This window comes from Lagenorhynchus albirostris, chromosome 4 (genome assembly GCF_949774975.1).
Source record: "Lagenorhynchus albirostris chromosome 4, mLagAlb1.1, whole genome shotgun sequence".
Lineage (NCBI taxonomy): Eukaryota > Metazoa > Chordata > Mammalia > Artiodactyla > Delphinidae > Lagenorhynchus > Lagenorhynchus albirostris.
Window position 1 is genome coordinate 98,629,736 of NC_083098.1, and position 22,232 is coordinate 98,651,967.

General features: G+C 35.6%; 1 protein-coding gene across 1 annotated transcript in view; it reads left to right on the plus strand.

The window, feature by feature from the left end:
- Positions 1–22,232, plus strand: part of LOC132519109 (nucleolin-like) — a 72,143-nt gene that overhangs the window by 20,429 nt on the left and 29,482 nt on the right. Inside the window, exon 2 of the mRNA XM_060147052.1 lies at positions 8,558–8,858. Within this exon, the coding sequence (XP_060003035.1) occupies positions 8,558–8,858 (301 nt within the window). The remainder of the gene's footprint in view (positions 1–8,557; positions 8,859–22,232) is intronic.

A 22,232-nucleotide genomic window follows, 5' to 3' on the forward strand; every position in this document is an offset into this window, starting at 1 on the left:
AGAATTTAAATGTTCTCACTAAAGAGAGAGAGAGAGAGAGAGAGAGAGAGAGGGAGAGACAGAGAGAATTAAACTTGGGCATCAAGCATAAATCTGGACTGTCCCAGACAAACCAAAGCAGTGTGCATGGCCATCCTATTGACTAGAATGGCTAAAATAAAAAGATTTACATTACCAAATGCTGTTGAGGATGTGAGCAACTGGAACATAATGGTACGAATGCAAAATATTACAGATGGTTTGGAGAATAGATTGATCATTCTTCTATTTTAAACATACACTTTTCATACTACCCAGCAAGGCAACTCCCAAGAGAAATGAAAATGTATATCTATACAAAGACTTGTACACAAAAATTCATAGCAATATTATCCACAATAGTAGAACTCTAGAAACAACCCAAATTCTATCAACTAGGCAAAAGACTGGCAAATTGTGATATAATCATACAGTGGAATACCGCTGGGCGATCAAAAGGAACAAACTAATACAAAAAACATCATGGATGAATCTCACATCCTTAATTTTGAGCAAAAGAAATCAGACTCAACAAACCTAATTTATCTGAGTTCAAGAACAGGAAGCACTAAGATAAAGAAAAATATATAAGAACAGGGGTTGTCCTTGTGTTAGGGCTAGAGGGAATTGTTTCAAAAGAGACATGAGGATACATTCTGGAGAGGTGCAAATATTTATATTGCGAGAGGGTGTTGGTTAAACAGGTATTACCATGTTAAAACTGCATAGTTAGTATTTATGTATTTTAATGCATGTACATTTCACATCATTTTAAAAAGAGGAACTATAAAAGAGAATAATATAAAAGATATCTTATTTTGAATAGGGTTAATTTTAAAACCACCTGAGGATTTTGCTTTAAATTAATGGCATTTTAGCATCCCAAGTAAGGGAGATGATAGCTTCAAAATACTGCCTGTAATTAGAGCCACCTATAGGGTATTATTTTGTCCCATGAGGGTTATTGACCAAATAAAGCATGTTTAGATCAGAAAAAACTGAATGACCAAGAAGCTGAAAATCATGTCTTACATAAAGTCCTGGAAGGAACTGTGTTTATTTTTCTAAGAAATGATTGGAGGAACAAGTCTAGCTGTCTTCTGACATTTGAAAATGTGGCTATGGAAATAAGAATGTACTCTGTGATGCCCCAGAGGAATAGGACCAACAGATAGGATAAACTTGCATACATATGAAGTAGACTGTTTGAGACATAGCAATATTGCAGAGAAACAATTAGCATGGTGAAGTAGTAAGTTCTCCATCCGTGGGAGTATCAGAGGCTTCAGCTATGTTTTGTCCTGGAAGTTTCACAAAGAATTGCTGCACTGAAGGGAGATTGGCCTTCTCTGTTTCTAAGATATCATGATTCTGTGTTGTTAAAGCTTGAAATCTTAGATTTCATGTGTTTCAAATCTTAATGGGAATCAAATGTGACATATCATGCACATTAATCAATACCAGCAGAATAAAATAGTACTGTTTCATTATCATTTTCATGGAAATGGCTTTCACTACAAATGTAAAGCTATCTTTAAGACAGACCAAATCTCCTGGTCCATGCAGCCATATAGTCTCCATATAACTGCAGATAATTTATCTTAGCCCTTGAAATAACTATCAGAATGATTGGATCCTGAGTAATCTTGTACTCATACTTTGTATTTTTGTTTGTTGTTGTTCTTGTTGTTGTTTGACACAATAAAAACAAAAGCAAAGCTGAAGTGTTTCTAAAATGTGTTTATCCCAATAGAACAATGAAGATACCATAAATTTTTCAGCCCTGGAAGACTGTCAGAGGAAATGTTACCTGAGTCCAATGTAGAATTATTTTTACAGCAGAGCTGAGTGTTTTTTAAGTTTCAGGGCATTGAGTGGGAATTACTAGGCCCAATAAGGTGTCTTCTCACATCAGTCTCTATGTGATAGAGAAGAATGTTGTAATATATTTTGTAGTTAATACAAAAACACAAAATTGTATTTTTAAACGTATTGTAAATAAATATGAGGCTTGATTTTTGTATAGAATTCAATCTGTGGGTTGTACACCTTCTACAGTCATCTTCTGTCTTCTTTCACTTTCCTTCTTTTTTTTTTTAAACATCTTTATTGGAGTATAGTTGCTTTACAATGTTGTGTTAGTTTCTGCTTTATAACAAAGTGAATCAGTTATACATATACATATGTCCCCATATTTCTTCCCTCTTGCATCTCCCTCCCTCCCACCCTCCCTATCCCACCCCTCTAGGTGGTCACAAAGCACCGAGCTGATCTCCCTGTGCTATGCGGCTGCTTCCCGCTAGCTATCTATTTTACCTTTGGTAGTGTATATATTGTCCATGTCACTCTCTCACTTTGTCCCATCTTACCTTTCCCCCTCCCCATATCCTCAAGTCCATTCTCTAGTAGGTCTATGTCTTTATTCCCATCTTGCCCCTAGATTCCTCATAACCATTTTTTTTTTTAGATTCCATCTATATATGTTAACATATGGTATTTGTTTTTCTCTTTCTGACTTACTTCACTCTGTATGACAGACTCTAGGTCCATCCACCTCACTACAAATATCTCAATTTCGTTTCTTTTTATGGCTGAGTAATATTCCATTGTATATATGTACCACATCTTCTATATCCATTCATCTATTGATGGACACTTAGGTTGCTTCCATGTCCTGGCTATTGTAAATAGAGCTGCAATGAACATTGTGGTACATGACTCTTTTTGAATTATGGTTTTCTCAGGGTATATACCCAGTAGTGGGATTGCTGGGTCATATGGCAGTTCTATTTTTAGTTTTTTAAGGAACCTCTATACTGTTCTCCATAGTGGCTATATCAAGTTACATAGCCACCAACAGTGCAAGAGGGTTCCCTTTTCTCCACACCCTCTCCAGCATTTATTGTTTGTAGATTTTTTGATAATGGCCATTCTGACAGGTGTGAGGTGATATCTCACTGTAGTTTTGATTTGCATTTCTCTAATGATTAATGATGTTGAGCATTCTTTCATGTGTTTGTTGGCAATGTGTACATCTTCTTTGGAGAAATGTCTATATAGGTCTTCTGCCCATTTTTCACTTTCCTTCTTTTATTCTTCTTGACATTAAGCGCATCAATGTGATTGTTAGAAGCTCCTTAACCAGAAGGGCAGAGGCTAAAGAAAAGAACAGTAGTGAAAATCAGTTCAGATATTGCCCTCATAAAATTTTAGTGAAGACATTTGAAATTACTGGTTGGAGGTTTCATATCTCTATGCAGACTTTCCTCCATTAGTAGGTATAATTGAGGGTTATCTATGTCTGAGTTCCATGAACTACTTTAGAAATTATGATGTTTCTTTACACTTGAATATTCCCCCCCCCAAATTCCATGAAAATATTTTAAGCTACTACTGTGAGTGATTTTTTTCTTTAGATTCCACTTAAAATGCAATAGTCTTTAGCTCTGTGTATTTTCCTTAAACAGTTGATAGATTTAAACTTTGAAAATTACCTCTATAAAACCACTCATTCAGGAAAAAAAATAGAAGAAGGAAAAGGAGAAGAAAAAGAAGTAAATTCTACCACCAGTAGGTAGATCTTAGATTTGAAGTAAAGAAAAACTTTTGAGGTGACAAATAGTGTATAAGTTTTGGGGAAGACCTAGGAAAAGAAGTAAAGGAGTTTTCTTATAAGCTTTATTTAAACACAGGGCACATTCTTCTTTAATGAGATGTTTTTCTTGTGGCCTTACTGGAAGGCAAGGTGAGCTTAATGAAATCACAGCTCCTTCTAAACTCAGTGGTCCTACGCAAATCATTCCAAGCCTCTTTTCTTGAAAAACTTGCCTGCACGTGATGATAGCGTAAAGAACTCACTTCTGTTTAGACTCAAGAAAGATTGCCCACTATGCTGTTTCAAATAGGGTTTCCTTAAGAGCTGCCCAGAAGGCATGGCGATTACTTCACAGAAACAAAACACATAAATAATAAATGCAGAAAAAAATTCACTTTTCAAAAATCTAGAATAATCTCTGAATAGAGCAGCAGTTTAGAGTTATAAACACAAAAGGCACATTGATTTATATTCCACTATTATGAAATTTATAATGATTACTTGACAGGTAGACTTGAAAAACGTTTGCCATGTAATTAGGTAGTATAAACAATATGGCTGAGATAAATCAAGTGTATAAATTAATTTTGAAACATTAATATGGAGGCAAATGATTGGCCACTCTCAAAGGCATCTAGTACTCAGTCAAGTCAAACTAACTTGAAATCTTCTCTCCCCAAACTTGGTTCTCTTTCAGTTTCCTCAATTTCATTAAATCAAACCACCATTCATCATTCTCCATGACATGTCATTTTCAATATCTCCATTACTCCCCATTTCAAAAGCCTTTAACAAATCCTGTCCATTTTATGTACTAAATAGCTCTCATGCCTGTCTGTCTCCCATTGCAACTCTGACCATCACCACCTTAGTCCAACTACTCTTTGCCTATATTTCCACAATCATTTCCTAACTATTCTCCTTTTCCAATCTTTTTTCCTTGCAACAGCTAGAAATAGATTTTCAAAATGTCATCTATAACCTATACTCTTAAATCCTTCACTAATTTCTTATTACTCTTAAGATAAAGATAGGTTTCTTTGAAGTCACCTACAAGACCAGCTTTTTGCAGTCCAGCCCTGCCTCCATCTTTATCCTCTACCTGAAAACAATTTTCTTCAACTTTTGGGGGAGGGGATTATTTATCCCCTACTCCATCTGTTTCCCTGTGAAGGGTATTTCATTTTGAGTGACGCTCCTAGCCTTTTGTGCTACCCCTACTCATTCTGATCTCCATCTATCTGCTGCCTCTGCATCTCTTGATTGGTTCTGTGGAAAAGGAAAAGACAGAGGGAGCCAATGTTGACCCCCTATGTTGCTGCAGGATAAATTTCTTTATTCTCACCACTCCAGCTTTCTCTCTTGCTAGAGATCACTTTCTATGCCATTCCTTCTGCCCTGGACATACCTCCCTTCTCATATCACTTCTCATATTTCACTTCAAGTTTTTCCTTGTCTCTCTCACTGAGGTAAACCTTTCTCTTATAGCCTCTCTCAGCAGAGTCACGCTTACCACAATGGCAAGTTCACAAATTTTGGGTAACAATTTGAATAATATCCATCTCTTTCACTATTCTAGAAACCTTCCAAAGACAAGGACTACCTAGTTTTGTTCCCCACTGAATTCCCACTACTTAGCCCCTTAAACATTTGTTGATTGGCTGAATGAATGAATGGATATCAAATAATCTTAGATAATAATTATAATGATAAAATCTCAAATTTGGTATCACTGTGTACTATTTACACCCTATGACCATGTACTCCATAAAGTTGATCAAATAAGCAGAGCTCTAAAGTTGCAAGGAAATTTGGGTGAATTTATACTCATCAAATATTTCATAATTCACACTTTTTCTATTTAGCATAGATCTCCCCCTAGACACACTTTGTTACATTGGCAAGGTTCTACTTTATGTAAATAATTAAATGTGAGGAATGCCAAAGGAGGGGACTAGGGAGTAATTCATCAGTTGATTCATAAAATATTTGCTAAGTGCCTATCTTACATTTGGACAAATTGCTTACCTTTTGACAGGGGAGCCTCATTTCTTTAAACGTGAAGATAATGTCTATCAGAGGGCTACCATTAGGATTAAATAAGGTAAAGTATGTGAAATTGCCCTGCATTATCACCTGCTCATTGTGGGATCTCAGTGATGATTTTTCATATTTATTGAATACTGAACACCATTTTATCTTATTTTTACAACCGTCATAAAACAAAATGATTATGCTTATCTCTAATTTTTAGATCAAAAACTTCAGAAAGTTTAAAGGGCTCCTGTCAAATGTTGCCCAGAAATTAGCAACAGAACCTATGATAAAAAAGTCAGTTCTCCTAACTTCTACTCCACTGTAGAAATTACAGTGGAGTAATTTTTAACAAGGAATAGGTAGTCAGAACCTAAAATGGTAGAACTCAAGTCTCATCAGTGTTCAGAAGAGCTGGTTGTTGCTGTTTAGTAACTATGGAGATAAACTTTGGGCCTGATGAACCATTTTGACATTTACAAACAGTTAAGATAACACCTTTTTTGTAGGCTTGAAAGATTTGCAGGTAAAATAGTCTCTGCAATTAAACAAACAAAAATAAACTAAAACAAATAAACTAAAACAATAACTGTATCCCATTTCAGAAACAGGAGAAGATAAAGAGGAAAGAAATGAAACTTACCAACGTATTGCCTTTAATTTTTTCTTTTCCTATTTATATTTTGAAATATTCTCCTTTTTTATTTGAAATATGTTACTTCATATATTTTGAGTATTTTTTGACTCCTCCCTCTGAATGACCCTTGCCTGTCCAGATACCCCACATATACATCCTTACAATTACTACCCTCCCACTTCCTACTTCTGCATTACCCAGATGTCTTCATCCCTTTCCCCAATCTTCATTGACATCTTCTCTGCACCCTTAACAATGAGACTTCCTTGTTATGCACTTGCTTAATTTATGTATGTTTTACACAGTATTCATTGCCAAGACATCTGGTTCCTTCCAGTCATGAAAAACACATAGAAAAAGAAGAAAATTCATTTTTCCAATGAAAAACATTTAAATGGTTAAATAAATTAATTGAAATTCTTCATTGTTTTTTTGTTGCCTTTGCTCTAATCTTATCTGCCATCACTTAACATCTCTATGCCTGCATTTCTGTCTTCCTTCTGCAGATATTTACTGAGTACCTGTTATGTTCCAGACCCTTACTTCCTTGGGATGGTAAATGCAGAGATGATAAATTGATGATGGATGATGGATAAATAAGAGTGTGCATATGTCTGTGAGTACATGTGCATGTATCATGTGCTTGTGTGTATGTGTGTATTCCCTGCCCTCAAAGATCAGAAGGAGAAACAATTAAGAATATCAAAAAAAAAAAATACAATCTATTTCTTTCTCTAATGACCCTTAGGCAGTATCTACTGGGCTGAACCATATGAAATAGCCAATATTCAACTTTTTATAACCACAAAATATGGCTTTGTCATATTGTTCAATCTAATAAAAGCATTAAAACCATTTGTCAAAAAGTGAGAAATGCTGTCTCCCAACTACACCTGGTTGTTTTGTCATTATGAACTCAGCTGAATGATTTCACTTTTTAAGTGAATTAATGGAATTGACCTGATTGGGCCTTTTTCAGAAACATTTTAACTTCAGTAAACTTTTGTTTCATTGCTACTCTACTCACATATGGATTGTAGATAACATAAAGTCAAAGTTCAGTGACCCCCTAACTGGCCACCCCAGTTGGCCCTCTTCCCGTGAAGCAGGGCACAGGGAGGAATTCTGCCTGGCTGGCTACCACGCTCCCCACCCCCCCATCCCCCTCCCACTCCCCCACAACTGCTCTGCCACCTCCGTTCTCTTTGCCTGCACTCCAACACCAGCTTAAGCAAATGTTGTGCTTTTTTTTTTTCCCACAGTCAGGTAACATTTATCCTAACCAACATTTACCCAAATCAATGCATTTTAATCGAAGCTAATGGCAGTTAGCTTAAACCAACAGATTTTTCACAGACCCAAGTACATTAAATCAATGTATTTCTCAAAATTGCTATATCTTATGTAAAACAATGCATTTTCATTTTATCCAGGACACATTTTTATTTCATTCTAATCTGCCAAGTTAAAGAGTCAGACTGAAGTAATAGATTTCTTTTTTTATACCAGCCCTAAGATCTTGAATGAAAGAAACATATTAATCTTTCAGATATATGAATTCGATTTCATTCGGTTGAATGTAACAGACTTTTATTGAGCACCTACTGTTTGTGAGATACTGTGTGTGACTCTCTGGAGGGTATGGAGTGATTAAGATAGAGTTCCTACCCATAGAAGCTCATAATTTAGTGGTGAGTGCTTCCATGGACAGAATTAATTATAACCTAAGACAACCAGCTAGGGAAACGTAATGAAGGAAGGTATGAACTGTGACTGAGGGATTTAGGAGGAGATGCCAAAGAAGTTGCATTTAAGATCATCTTTGAATGATGGATACCTGGAGTGGCAAGAACATGCTAGATAGATTGGATAGATGGAACAAGGTATTAGTTATGTCATACCAGCTATTGTAACTAAATATACACCCTAAATTTTCAGGAGCTTAACAAAATAGAAATTAATTTCTCACTTACATTACAATCCACAGTGGCCATTCCTGATCAGGAATTCACTATTTTTTTTTTTTTTTTTTTTTTTTTTTGCGGTACACGGGCCTCTCACTGTTGTGGCCTCTCCCGTTGCGGAGCACAGGCTCCGGACGTGCAGGTTCAGCGTCCATGGCTCACAGGTCTAGCCACTCCGCGGCATGTGGGATTTTCCCGGACCGGGGCACGAACCCGTGTCCCCTGCATCAGCAGGCAGACTCTCAACCACTGCGCCACCAGGGAAGCCCGGGAATTCACTATTTTTAACTTGACGTTTCTAAAATGAAGGGTCCTTCCAACTGGTGACTTCAGCATCTGGGACTTCGAGGACTCTGCATCCAGCAAGTGGAAGGGGAAAGAGCTTGGAGAAGGCACATCTGCTTCTAAGAGCTTTAGCCAAGAAGTGATACCAGTCACTTCTGCTTACGTTCCGTGGGTAAAAACTGGTCTCGCGCTGTACCTTGATGCAGATGGACTGGGAGATGTAGACCTTGTCTGGGAAGTGACACCTAGTGATAACTACATACTGTGCAGGGAGGAATATGAGCTTAAGTCGACACCAGCTACTTTGTCACAGTCAAAGACACAGGTGAGAAATACAGAGGGTTATGATTATGGCATAGAAGGGAGGTGATGACTATTTTAGAAGGAAAGCAAGGCCAGAGTATGAAGAGTTCTCTACACCACCCTGGAGTGCTAATTCTGCACATAAATGGGAGTCACTGAGTGGGATTCATGTTCTTATGAAAGAGACCCCACAGAGCTCCCTCCTGCCTTCCCCATGTGAGGACACAGTGAAAATTCAGCAGTCTGATCCTGGGACAGGACCTCTGCCCGTCCCTGACCATGATGGCACCCTGATCTTCCAGTCTCCAAAACTATGAGATTTAAGTGTGTGTTATTTATAAGCTACCCTCTCTATGGTCGTTTGTTATAGGAGCCCTAAAGGACTAAACAGACCCCTACTAAGTTTTCTCGTCAGTAAAATGGAGCGAGCAGTACTCTTTCACACAGCAGTTTCCTCTGTGACTTACCTTTGGATTACCCAAAAAAGGCAATGAAGTGGCCTTCTGTAATCATTTCTTTTAAATCAAAAATGTATATTTATGTCACTTAGGTTATATAAGCTCAAGAACAATTAACGTGATAATAATGCAGCCATCATTTGTTAAGGAACTACTGTATGCTAGGTGTACTATATATTGATAAATTATTTCTAATCCTTACATAGCTAAAACCCACCCCACTCTGAGATTCCTTTCACTTCGTTGTTTGGCCTTCTGATAGCCTTCTCTACCCTCTTCATTTTTTCAACTGAATTTCAACAGTATCCTTGTGATGTAAGTAAACTGCATAATTGTTGTGTTTTAGAGATGGTGCACCTGTACTGCATTGGGTGAAGCTGGCAACTGCTTGCCTAATTGGGCACATGATTGCATTCTGCCACCACGCCAGCATTTCTAGCAGGTGGGGCCCACGAGAAATGAAATTAACTCTTACTTTGGCGAGAACCACCAAACAATTTTTTGAGCCTAAGCTGGGGATTATAACCATTTTTGAGCCCTCAAGTACACATGAAAGATTATTTGTTGCTTGACTGCTTCCCTAAAATTTATTCACAAATTTACTTGTATCATTATGATTTTTTGAAAATCACCGGGCTTACAAAGCTTTGGAGCTGCATTTTCTCTCTGTCCCAAGGGATAATATGTGATATTTACATTGGTCATAAGTATATGTGCATTTATTTATTTATAAAAAGTGTCACATTCGCTGACAATAAGAAAAATCCCCTTCACTCTCACACCCCAACACATTTCCTGATAGTGTTCCTATTTTGCCAGATGGAAACTTTTCCCCTCTTCACCTCTCCCAATATGGTTGACTTGCTATGATTAGGAAGAAGAGTCCTTCCTATGTCCTGTTTCTGAAAAAGGAGGAGACTGGGTCTTATGTTCATTTTTATGGTGATTATGGTGCCTAAGAACACAGATACTACAATTTCAATTGTCAAGGCCTAAGAGGCTGTTGCTGCAGCACTTACTAAAGGCCACTGAGAAACAGCGGAACCAAAGATCTTGGTTTGATCCATTGACTTGATTCCTTTCTGTGAATCTCAAAATACAAATATTAGTTATGGCGCATTAGCTATAGAATTTTTAAAGTCTATCCCCATATATTATTCTTGTCCATTTTTTCCATATATATGGAAGTGCTATACTAAATCTGAATTTTGGAACTGGGCACCCTTCAGCTTTAGCTTTCTCTTCTGTATAAAAAGGATTAATAACATTGTTTGGATGATTAAGCAGGGAACATAAGTAGAGAGTCTACTACAATGCCAGCCATCTAATAATCTTTAAAATGTTGGTATTAATCTGGACAAATATATGACATATGCTTAATGATTGCATGCTATGATTTATAAGTCACACATAAATGTATAACACAAAATTGAGTGGGATTTTTCCTTTTTCCCTGGGTTTAGTGCTTGATGCCCAAAGATGAAGGAAAATCTGTACTGAGTCCCCTACATGCAAAAGAGAACTTGCAACAACTGTATCCTGACAGCTCCTTCCAAGTCTTTCTTTAAGGCAGCAGAACTGGCCTTACTACCAGTTGCCAAAAACAGAATGCTCTACAATTCCCTTCTGATTAAAAAATAATACTGGAAAGAGGAAAAGTTAGTTGCCATCCTAGGCAAGGTAGTGTTTATGGTTAAAAAGAAAGTGCCTTTCCACTCCTTCGCAAAGCTAAGTCATGGTGTTAGGAAGAAACCTCTTCTTAGAGATTGGCATTGTATGAAAAGAGGGAGAACTTACATCTCTGTTTCCTACTAGATAATTAATTAACTAGTGTAAAAGAGTTGTTGGGAGAGAATGACTTGCATTTTCTGAAGGTTAGGGGCTTACAAGAGCACTGATACTGAGGTCTGGTTATTGTCTGGAGATTTCTAAAAGTGAGAGGGTTGACAACACAACAAAAAGGGATCGCAATATAGTATGCCTAGGAAGAAAACGGGGCAGCTTTCCACCCTATCCCAGTTTTCTGCAGCCCTCAAAAAACATTGATAAAGAAAACGGCTATTCCGATTCCAAAGAGCCCAAAGCTTTGAGGTAGAAGCAGATAACCTGGGCTGGCCAAGTGTTCAAAACTAAGAGAACGTGTTAGAGGCATGAATTGCTGATAAGAGCTGGAGACAGGCATGACTTCCTCCTCTAAATGGACTAACCATAATAGAAAGTGTTAGGTTAAAGCTGATCACTGACTCAGTAAAATTATACACACCTTCCATGTGGAGATCAATACATTGGCAGAAACACCAACAGTGAATGGTAGGTACCAAGCCAGAGTGAGATAAGGGAAACTTTCCTGCAACCAAGTCTGAGAAAATGGTTTCTCACTTACCTCCCTTCCCATTCCTGATTCCTGAGGGTTTGAAAAAGGGCAGATGCTAGAATAGAATGAAGAGGGAAAGTAATGGCCCTTCCCAAAATCAGATCTCTTTGAGACATAAGAATGTGTTGAGGGAAGCGATAAAATGATAATGAAAATAACAATTATTATATTAATAGATAATGCATATTTCTTTCACTCTATTCCAGGCAATATTCCAAGTTCTCTACATATAGAAGAGCCATATAATGTAGGTTATTTTATTATCTCCATTTGATTTTTGAGGAAATGAAGTCCATTTGAGTTTGAGTGACTAAGTCAAGGAACCAAAGCTAGTAGTTGGTGGTTCTGGCATTGAAATCAATAGAATATGGCTCCAGCATCTGCACTCCTAGACTGGAGTTCAAAATTGTAATCTGGACTGAAATTTTAATAATCAAAATGTATGCAAATTTTCACTGAAGGATGTGAGAAGAGAATTTGACAGAGCAAGTCTAAAGACAGATACCAGAGAAAAATAGAAACACCTTAGCTTTATACCTCAATAAGTTAAAACTGCTTGATAAACTCTCAATAAACTGATTTTAAAAGCATAAGTAAATATATATATGATATACTATATGTACTTTATATACGTGTGTGTATGTATATATACGTGTGTGTGTGTGTATATATATATATGTTGATATATATATATATTTATATATAGAGAGAGAGAACAAATTGAAGGCTTGTAAGGACACCCAGTAAATTTTTGTGAAAAGAATATTGCTTGTATATGTACAGTTGATTCACTTTGATATAAAGCAGAAACTAACACACCATTGTAAAGCAATTATACTCCAATAAAGATGTTAAAAAAAATGTTACTCATATAACAACTACTGTATTGTGTATAATTTGCATAACATATGTACAAATTCTATGAAAATGTTAGAGGTCATTATTGATCATAGTTGAAATTATTGATCACAATATATTGGATTTATTTTTATTTCCTAAATGTTCACCATGAGCTTTCTTTATTGAAAAGGCAGAGAAGATAAACATAGATGCATCCTCTTAAGAAAACCAACTCTCATTCTTTATATTTATGTCATTACAATGGAAATGGTAAATGCATGATCACAAGGGAAGTTTAATATTAGATTGAAGAAAATATTAAAAAGTACCGCAGACTGGCTAAAACAAGTCTGTACTGGCACAGGGAAGGGTCCTGGTGACAAGCTAGGTCTTCTCCACATCTAATTTTGATAATATGATTGATGATGTGATTTCTCATAAGTGGTGCAAAGAAACAACATCAAAATTAATCACATTATGCTGGCATTTGGAAGTCTAAATAAAAGGTATGTGAACTCATTACAGGAAGATATTTTTTCATTTGAAATTTAAATTTGCCAGCCCATCCATATTTGTCTGGGACACTTGTGAATTTGTTTGTAGATGAAAATGACCAGAATTGAGTAATCAGTTCTAGCTGATTACGGTTTATAATAGGCAACCCAGGGACTTCCTGGCAGTTACAGATCTGCCTTTGCAAATCTCAAGAATAAGGAGGATGATGCGATGCCCTGAGTCTCTGTGGCCATGTTTCCCTCCTTCTAAGAAAGAAATGACCCCCCTCTCCACCAGCCAAATGCTAATGAAAATTCTCTTTGCAAATTTGGTTTGCTCAGTAGTTAGATTTTTCCTTTAAAATGGAAATGTTTAGGAAGAGTTTTCAGTTGAGAGGATAATACGCTTTATTTCATAGAGTTTTCAATGATATAGTCATTACTGTGTGGCAGTCTCCACCAAGGGGGAAATTAACTTTAATATAAAAACACACGGCTAGGAGAACTCAAGAAGTCTATTGTTTTTCCAATATGCAGTATTCAAGCCCCACAGTAGCACACCCTACACTTAAACTATCAGAAAATTTAGGCTATTTGAAATGTTACAAATGTGCAAGCAATACCCATTATCCTAGATGGGCAATACAATTTATGGAAGATATAATAAATAGAGGGAGACTTAGTATGTTTGTTCAATATAGAGTAGGTAATTGAAGTACAGGATCCAAAGTAAAACCATAAACAATAATTAGATAGTGAAAATGTGGAGAGTTAACTGTGACCCACATAATAATACAGCTGAGCATCAGCCAAGAGAATAGTTGCCTTGAATTTGGGAGCAGATTAGAAAGGGAATCTTTGCTTAATAAACATCTGGAGAAACTGTGATGATATCTGAAGAAGAGTATTCCGAAGAAGGGAACTCTCTAATCTTAACCTTACAATCTTCATTTGTGGAGGAACATATGATTACCTAGATGTTATTCTGTACATCTGGAATGGAGTTCGTGAGATGTCTCTGTGAGCCTCAGCATTGAGTAAATTGCAACAAAAATGTGTAGAGTTGCTTAGTACAGTTAGTACCACTGACAGTTTCAAGTTAAAAGTTCTCTTCAAGGTTGTTGTACTGTTTAGGGTCTTGGGTGCAAATAAAAGAAAGAAATTCTATGTTAAGCAAAAATAGAATTTAATGGAGGGATGTGAGAGGCTCACAGGATTACTGGGGAGTGAAAGGATAGGACTGGAAAAAGGAGTAGGGCAAAGCAGCAGGAACATCCTTGGATAATGCACCCTCATTTCAGCTGTAATACACACTTTCTAACCAGTATCTACCACATGATCAAGAGTCAAGGTACCGGGAGAGAACACCTGATTGGTTGATGGAAGATTGAAGGTACACCCGTCATTGTACTGGGACAGAGAGAGGCAGAATATGTACCTTGAAACTTTCCTCAGGAATCATGTGCTTTTCAATGCCTATTATGTAATAGACACTTTTGAGTGTCTGTTATATAATAATATTATATATTATACATATAATATTATTATATAATAAATACCGCAAAGCACTAGGATGCAAAAGTTCTGCCTTTTAGGAATTTATTTGATACTTTTAATCACTGCAGGAAGTAGGAGAGAGCAGTACAAGATAGAACCAAAAGAAGGAGTTACTACTATCCTCGTTTTACATACGAGGAAGGAGATGCCTAGAAAGGTAAAATAACATGCCACATATTACACAGATTGAATGGAAAGAAATGAAAATCATGAGTAATGTCCAATTAGGCTGGCCCTAATTTGTTGACCAAATTGGAACATTTTTGAGATCGTTATTAATATTTATGCCAGGACAACAGGCTTAAACAGGAGTATCCCTGGTTGATCATATCCTTGGCATATCAGAATGCAATAATCCTGAGAATGACAACAGTCTACGAAGGACACTGCTTACTGGCTTTGTCCACTTCAGGCAGAAGAAACAGGAACAGTGCTGACCAATAGAAATTTCGACAATGATGGAAATGTTCTATTTCCACGTCCAGTATGTGGAATCTGTCCAAAGTGTGGTAGACATTAACCACATATGGTTATTGACCTCTTGAAACGTGGCTAATATGACTAAGGAACTAAATATTTAATTTATTTAAATTTAATTAATTTAAATGTGAATACACATGCCTGGTAGCTACGAATATGAATAACATAGAACTAGCTTTTAATTTTAACTTAGGGTTCATTGGATTTTTATAGCTATTTATCACAAGACTGTAAGAGATGATTTAACTTGGAACTTTATCATGACAAAAGGATTAATGGTTACCTAAAAATGATATTCATAGACTAAAAATGATAAATGATACTCAGTTGGAATAAGTGAAAAGATATATACTAAATATGGCAAATCAGTCTCTGATATTTATTTTTAATTCCACTTCACTAAGGAGTTGTGAGATTCTGGATATTCTCTTTGCTTGTTATTGTAGAAAAAGGAAAACAATTTCCCCTCTCCCTTTCTAGGTTCTTGGCTGAAACCCTCCTGTAATAAAATATATTAACAAGAGAAAAACAAATAGAAATTTAATAACATGTACATTTCCTATAAACTTCAGAGATACCCAGGAATATTGAGTAACTCCCAAATGGCTCAAACCACCACCACTATCTTCAGCTATTATTTTTCTTCCCTACACTTGCTCATGCAGTTTTGCTTTGTTTTGTTTTGTTTTCTTTTATCTGTGACTGATCTTATACTTTGGAAGCCATGTAGTTCTCATCCAGGTTGGTGTGAGATGCTAGCTAATTGCTTTACCCTGGGAATGACCTCTGTCAAAATAATTCCAAAGTCCTCAGTTCCTTTTCTTATCTAACTGCTTCTGTGTGAGTCCACACTGCCTCTGTGGGAAGAAAGGAATTTTATATCTCATTTCTTGGCATAAAGAGTAACTGCAGCTTGAGTCTAACAAATTAGGTCCCCCACTGGGCTAAAGTTTTGGATACCATTAAACAGTATAATAGCATGGTTGGAAATACAGGCTCCAGTGAAATAGAATACATGTGAAAAACTATTCAATCAATTACTAACTGGATGATCATGGGCAAATGATTTACCCTTCTTAAGTCTCAGTCTCTTCATTTATAAAACAAGTTTTAAAAAGTGCTTTCCTCTCTGAGTTACTGTGGGACTGTACATATAAAACACAAAGCATGGTTTATAATATAAAGTAAGCATTAATTCAAATCAACTAAAATGTTGAGCCCCTACCAAGTGTGCTAAAGGCTGAGGAATGTAGCATGGAGCTGACAGTTTAGTGGGCAATTCTGCCAATACCCCAACCCCTGACTCTGTGTTGATATGTGCTATGATTGGGTAAATATTGGGTTCTATAAGAAGATGCTAAGGAGGTCAGAGGAAGTTTCCTGGGAAAAGAATTAAACACTCCTCAAATTCTGCTAGTGTAACCTTGGAAATTTGGTATACAGTCAAGTCCTAGGAAGTTAGGACTCATTCACAATTGAACTTAAATGGTTTTGCCTCTCTTTATTTTGGCTTTTGTTTTGCTCTGTTTTTTGTATGTTTGCTGATCTTTAGCTATTTTCAAGAGTGTGTATTAATCCAAGGAGTCAAAATTGTTTAATCATAAGTTGTAGTGTCATTTATTTATGCATTTACTCAATAATGACTTATTGAGTATCTAACACTGTGCAATCTGCAAGACGTAATGGTGAATAAATCAGATGAGACTCCTGCCCTCATGGTGCTTAGAATCTAGTGTATGGCTTATTATCTATGTTCACTATATTATTTCTTTATTGAAGTATAGTTGATTTACAATATTATATTAGTTTCAGATGTATAATGTAGTGAGTTAGTATTTGTATAGATTTTACTCCAGTTAAAGTTATTATAAAATATTGGCTATATTCCATGTGCTGTACAATATCCTTGTATCTTAATTATTTTATACATAGGACTTTATATCTCTTAATCCTCTAACCCTATCTTGCCCCTCCCCACTTTTTCTCCCTACTGGTAACCACTAATATGTTCTCTACGTCACTGAGTCTGTTTCTGTTTTGTTATACTCATTCATTAGTTTTATTTTTTTAGATTCCACATATAAGTGATAACATGCAGTATTTGTCTTTCTCTGTCTTACTTATTTCGTGAAATATAATACTCTTCATGTGCATGGATGTTCCTGCAAATGACAAAATTTCATTCTTTCTTATGGCCAGGTAGTACTCCACTGTATATATGCGCCACATCTTCTTTATCCAGCCCTCTGTTGATGACCACTTAGGTTGCTTCCATGTCTTGGTAGTTGTAAATAATGCTGATATGAACATCGGGGTGCATATATCTTCTGGAATTAGTATTTTTATTTTCTTTGGAAAAATATCCAGGGGTGGAATTGCTGGATCGCATAGTAGTCCTTTTTCTTAGTATTTTAGGAACCTCCATATTGTTTTATACAGTGGCTGTACCAATTTACATTCCCACCAACAGTGTACGAGGGTTCCCTTTCCTCCATATCTTTACTAATGTTTCTTATTTCTGGCCTTTTTGATGATAGTCGTTTGAGCAGGTGTGAGGTGCTATTTTGTTGTGGTTTTGATTTGCATTTCCCTGATGACTTGCAATGTTGAGCACCTTTTTGGGTGCCTGCTGGCCATCTATATATCTTCTTTGGAAAAATGTTTATTTAGATCTTCTGTCCTTTTTTTTTAATTAGGTGGGTTTTTTTTTTGATATTGAGTCATATGAGCTGTTTATGTATTTCAGACGTTAACTCCTTATCAGTTATGTTATTTGCAAATATTTTCACCCATTCAGTATGTTGTTTTTATATTTTGTTGATGGTTTCCTTTGCTATGCAAAGGCTTTTAAGTTTAATTAGGTCCCATTTGTTTATTTTTGCTTTTGTTTCCTTTACCTTAGGAGATAGGTCCAAAAAATATATTGCCACCATTTACATCAAAGCGTGTTCTGCCTATGATTTCCTCTAGGAGTTTTATGGTTTCTGGAAATACATTTAGATTTTCAATCCATCTTAGTTTATTTTTGTATCTGGTATTAGAGAATGTTGCAATTTCATTCTTTTACATGTAGCTGTCCAGTTTTCCCAGCACCATTTATTGAAGAGACTGTCTTTTCTTCATTGTATATTCTTGCCTCCTTTGTCATAGATTAATTGATGTCCATAAGTGTGTGGATTTATTCTGAACCCTATATTCTGTTCCATTAATGGGTCTGTTTTTGTGCCAATACCATACTGTTTTGATTATTGTAACTTTGTAGTATAGTCTGAAGTCAGAGATCATGCTTTCTCTAGCTCTGTACTTCTTTCTCAAGATTGCTTTGGCTATTCGGGTCCTTTGTATTTCCATACAAATTTTGAAATTATTTGTTCTAGTGCTGTGAAAATGCCATTGGTATTTTAATAGGAATTGCTTTGAATCTGTGGCCTGCCTTGGTTAGTATGGTCATCTTAACAATATTCATTCTTCCAATCCAAGAACGTGGTATATCTTTCCATCTGTTTGTGTGGTCTTCAATTTCTTTCATCAGTGTCTCACAGCTTTTGGAGTACAGGTATTTTGCCATCTTAGGTAGGTTTATTTCTAGGTATTTTATTCTTTTTGATGCAATGATAAATGGGATGGTTTCCTTAATTTCTCTTTCTGATAGTTTGTTTTTATTGTATAGAAATATGACAGATTTCTGTATATTAATTTTGTATCCTGCAACTTTATCAAATTCTTTGATGAGCTCTAGTAGTTTTCTGGTAGCATCTTTAGGACTTTCTATGTACAGTATCATGCCATCTGCAAACAGTGACAGTTTTACTTCTTTTCTTCCAATTTGGATTCCTTTTACTTCTTTTTCTTGTCTGACTGCTGTGGCTATAACTCCCAATACTATGTTAATAGAAGTAGATAGAGTGAGCATCCTTGTCCTGTTTCTGAGTTTTAGTGGGAAAAGCTATCAGCTTTTCACCATTGAGTATGATGCTAGCTGTGGGTTTGTCATATATGGTTTTTATTATGTTGAGGTATGTTCTCTCTATTCCAACTTAGATGAGAGTTTTTATCATAAATGGATGTTGAATTGTGTCAAATGCTTTTCCTGTGACTATTGAGATGATCATGTGATTTTTATCCTTTCTTTTGTTAATGTAGTGTATCTTATTGATTGATTTGCTGATATTTGGTCATCCTCGAATCCTTGGAATAAATGCTACTTGATATGGTGTATAATCCTTTTTATATACTATTGAATTTGGTTTGTTAATATTTTGTTGAGGATTTTTGCATCTATACTCATAAGAGACATTGCCCTGTAATTTTCTTTTTTTTAGTGTCTTTGTCTGGTTTTGATATCAGTGTAATAGTGGCATCATAGGATGAATTTGGAAGAGTTCCCTCCTCTTTAATTTTTTGGAATAGTTTGAGAGGGATAGGTATTATCACTTCTTGTTTGATAGAATTCCCCCATGAAGCTGTCCAGTTCTGGACTTCTGTATGATGGGACTTTTTGATTACTAATTCAATTTCACTATTAGTGATTTGTCTGTTCAGATTGCCTATTTCTAATTGTCTGTTCTAATTGTCTATTTTCTTATTCGGTCTTGTATCTTGCTAGAAATTTATCCATTTATTCTAGGTTGTCCAGTCTGTTGACATATGACTGCTTGTAGTGTTCTCTTACAATTTTTTGTAACTCTGTGATATCAGTTATAATTTCTCCTCTTTCATTTCTTATTTTGTTTATTTGGGTCCTCTCTCTTATTCTTGATGAGCCTGGCTGAAGGCTTATCAATTTTGTTTATCTTTCAAAAACCAGCTCTTGGTTTCATTGATCTTTTCTCTATTAATTTTTGGTCCCTATTTTATTTATTTTCTCTCTGGTCTTTATTATTTTTCCCATCTGCTGACTTTGGGCTTTGTTTATTCTTCTTTTTCTAATGCTTTTAGATGGTAGGTTAAGTTGTTTATTTGATATTTTTCTTGTTTCTTGAAGTAGGCCTGTATCACTATAAATTCCCATCTTAGAACTGCTTTTGCTGCATCTCGTAGATTTTGGAAAACAGTTTTGTATTTTCATTTGTCTCCAGGTATTTTCTATTTTCCTCTTTGATTTCTTCACTGACCATTGGATTTTTAGTAGCATGTTGTTCACTCTCTACACATTTGTGTTTTTCTCATTTTTCTTCCTGTAATTCATTTCTAGTTTCATAACAATAGTGGTCAGAAAAAAATGCTTGATGTATTTTCTATCCTCTTAAATTTGTTGAACATTTTTTATGGTCTAGCATGTGATCTATCCTGGAGAATGTTCCATATGCACTTGAAAAGAATGCGTATTCTGCTGCTTTTGGATGTAATGTCCTGTAGATATCTATTAAATTCAGCTAATCTGGTGTGTAATTATACTACTGTTTCCTTATTGCTTTTCTGTCTGGATGATCTGTCCATTGACATAAGGTGTTAAAAGTTTGCTATTATTATTGTATTATTGTCAATTTCTCCCTTTGTGTCTGTTAATATTTGTTTTATATGTTTAAGTGCTCCTATGTTAGGTGTATATGTGTTAGCAAATGTTTTATCCTCTTCTTGTATTAATCCCTTTACCATAATATAATGCCTTTCTCTGCCTTTTGTTTTAAAGTCTATTTTGTATGATATGAGTATTGCTACCCCTACATTCTTGTCATTTCCATTTTCTCACTTTCAGACTGTGTGTGCCTTTAGTTCTGAAGTGAGTCTCCTATAAGCAGCATATAGATGCATCTTGTTTTTAATCTAATTAGTCACCCTATGCATTTTGACTGGAGCATTTATTCCATTGATTTTTAAAGTGATTGTTGACAGGTATGTACTTATTGCTATTTTGTTACTTATTTTCTGATTGTTTTGTATTTCTTCTCTATTCCTTTCTTCTCATTTTAGTTTCTTCCCTTGTGGTTTGATGATTTTCTTTAGTAGCATGCTTATGTTTTCTTCTCTCTAGTTTTTGTGCATCTATAGTAGGTTTTTGATTTGTGTTTGCCATCTGGTTCATGTATGTTCACCTATAAATATATCTACTTGTTTTAAACTGGAAGTCATTTAAGTTCAAACACATTCTAAAATATCTACATTTTCCTTATTCCCCTCTCACGCATTTTGTGGTTTTGATGTCATATTGTACATTTTCATGTTTATCCCTTGACTGTTTATTGTAGTTATGGTCAATTTTGCAATTTTTTGTCTTTAATATTTATAGTAGCTTATTTAACTAGTTGATCCACATTCTTTACTAGATACTGGCTTTCAGTAGTGCAATTTTTTCCTTTCCCATAAATTCTTGCTTCTTACTATAGCCTTTTATTTTCCACTTAGAGAAGACCCTTTAACATTTCTTTTAGGATAGGTTTATTATTGATTAGCTCTTTTAGTTTTTGCTTCTCTGAGAAGTTCATTGTCTCTCCTTCAATTCTGAATGATAATCTTGCTGGTAGAGAATCCTAGGTTGTAGGTTTTTCCCTTTCAGCACTTTAAATATATCATTCCACTCCCTTCTGGCCTGCAAAGTTCCTGCAGAAAAATCAGTTGATATTTTTACTGGAGTTTCCTTGTATGTGACTCTTTGTTTTTCTCCTGCTGCCTTTAGAATTCTCTCTTTAATTTTTGTGTTTAATTATGACATGTATTGATGTGGGTCTCTTGGAGTTCATCTTGTTTGAGACTCTCTAGGCTTCCTGTACCTTGATATGTGTTTTCTTCTTCAGGCTCAGGAATTTTTCAGCCGTAATTTCATCAAATATATTTTCAAACTTTTTCTTTCTCTCTTCTCCCTCTGAGACCCCTATAATGTGGATGTTAATACACAGAGGTCCCTTAAACTGTTCTTGTTTTGCTTTTAATTTGTTATTCTTTTTGCTATTCTGATAGCATGATCTCCATTACTCTATCTTCCAGATCACTTATGTGTTCTTCTGTATCACATAGTCTGCTCTTCATTCTTTCTAGTGTGTTTTTCATTTCAGCTATTGTATTTTTCAGCTCTGACTGGTTCTTTTTTTATTTTTGAGTTCCTTGTTTAAATTCTCACTGTGTTCATCCATTCTTTTCCCTAGTTCAATTAGCATTCTTAATACTAATGCTTTGAATTCTTTATCTGGTAAGCTATTTATCTCTGTTTCATCAGTTGTATTTTTCATATTTTTCCTTGTTCTTTCATTTGAAAC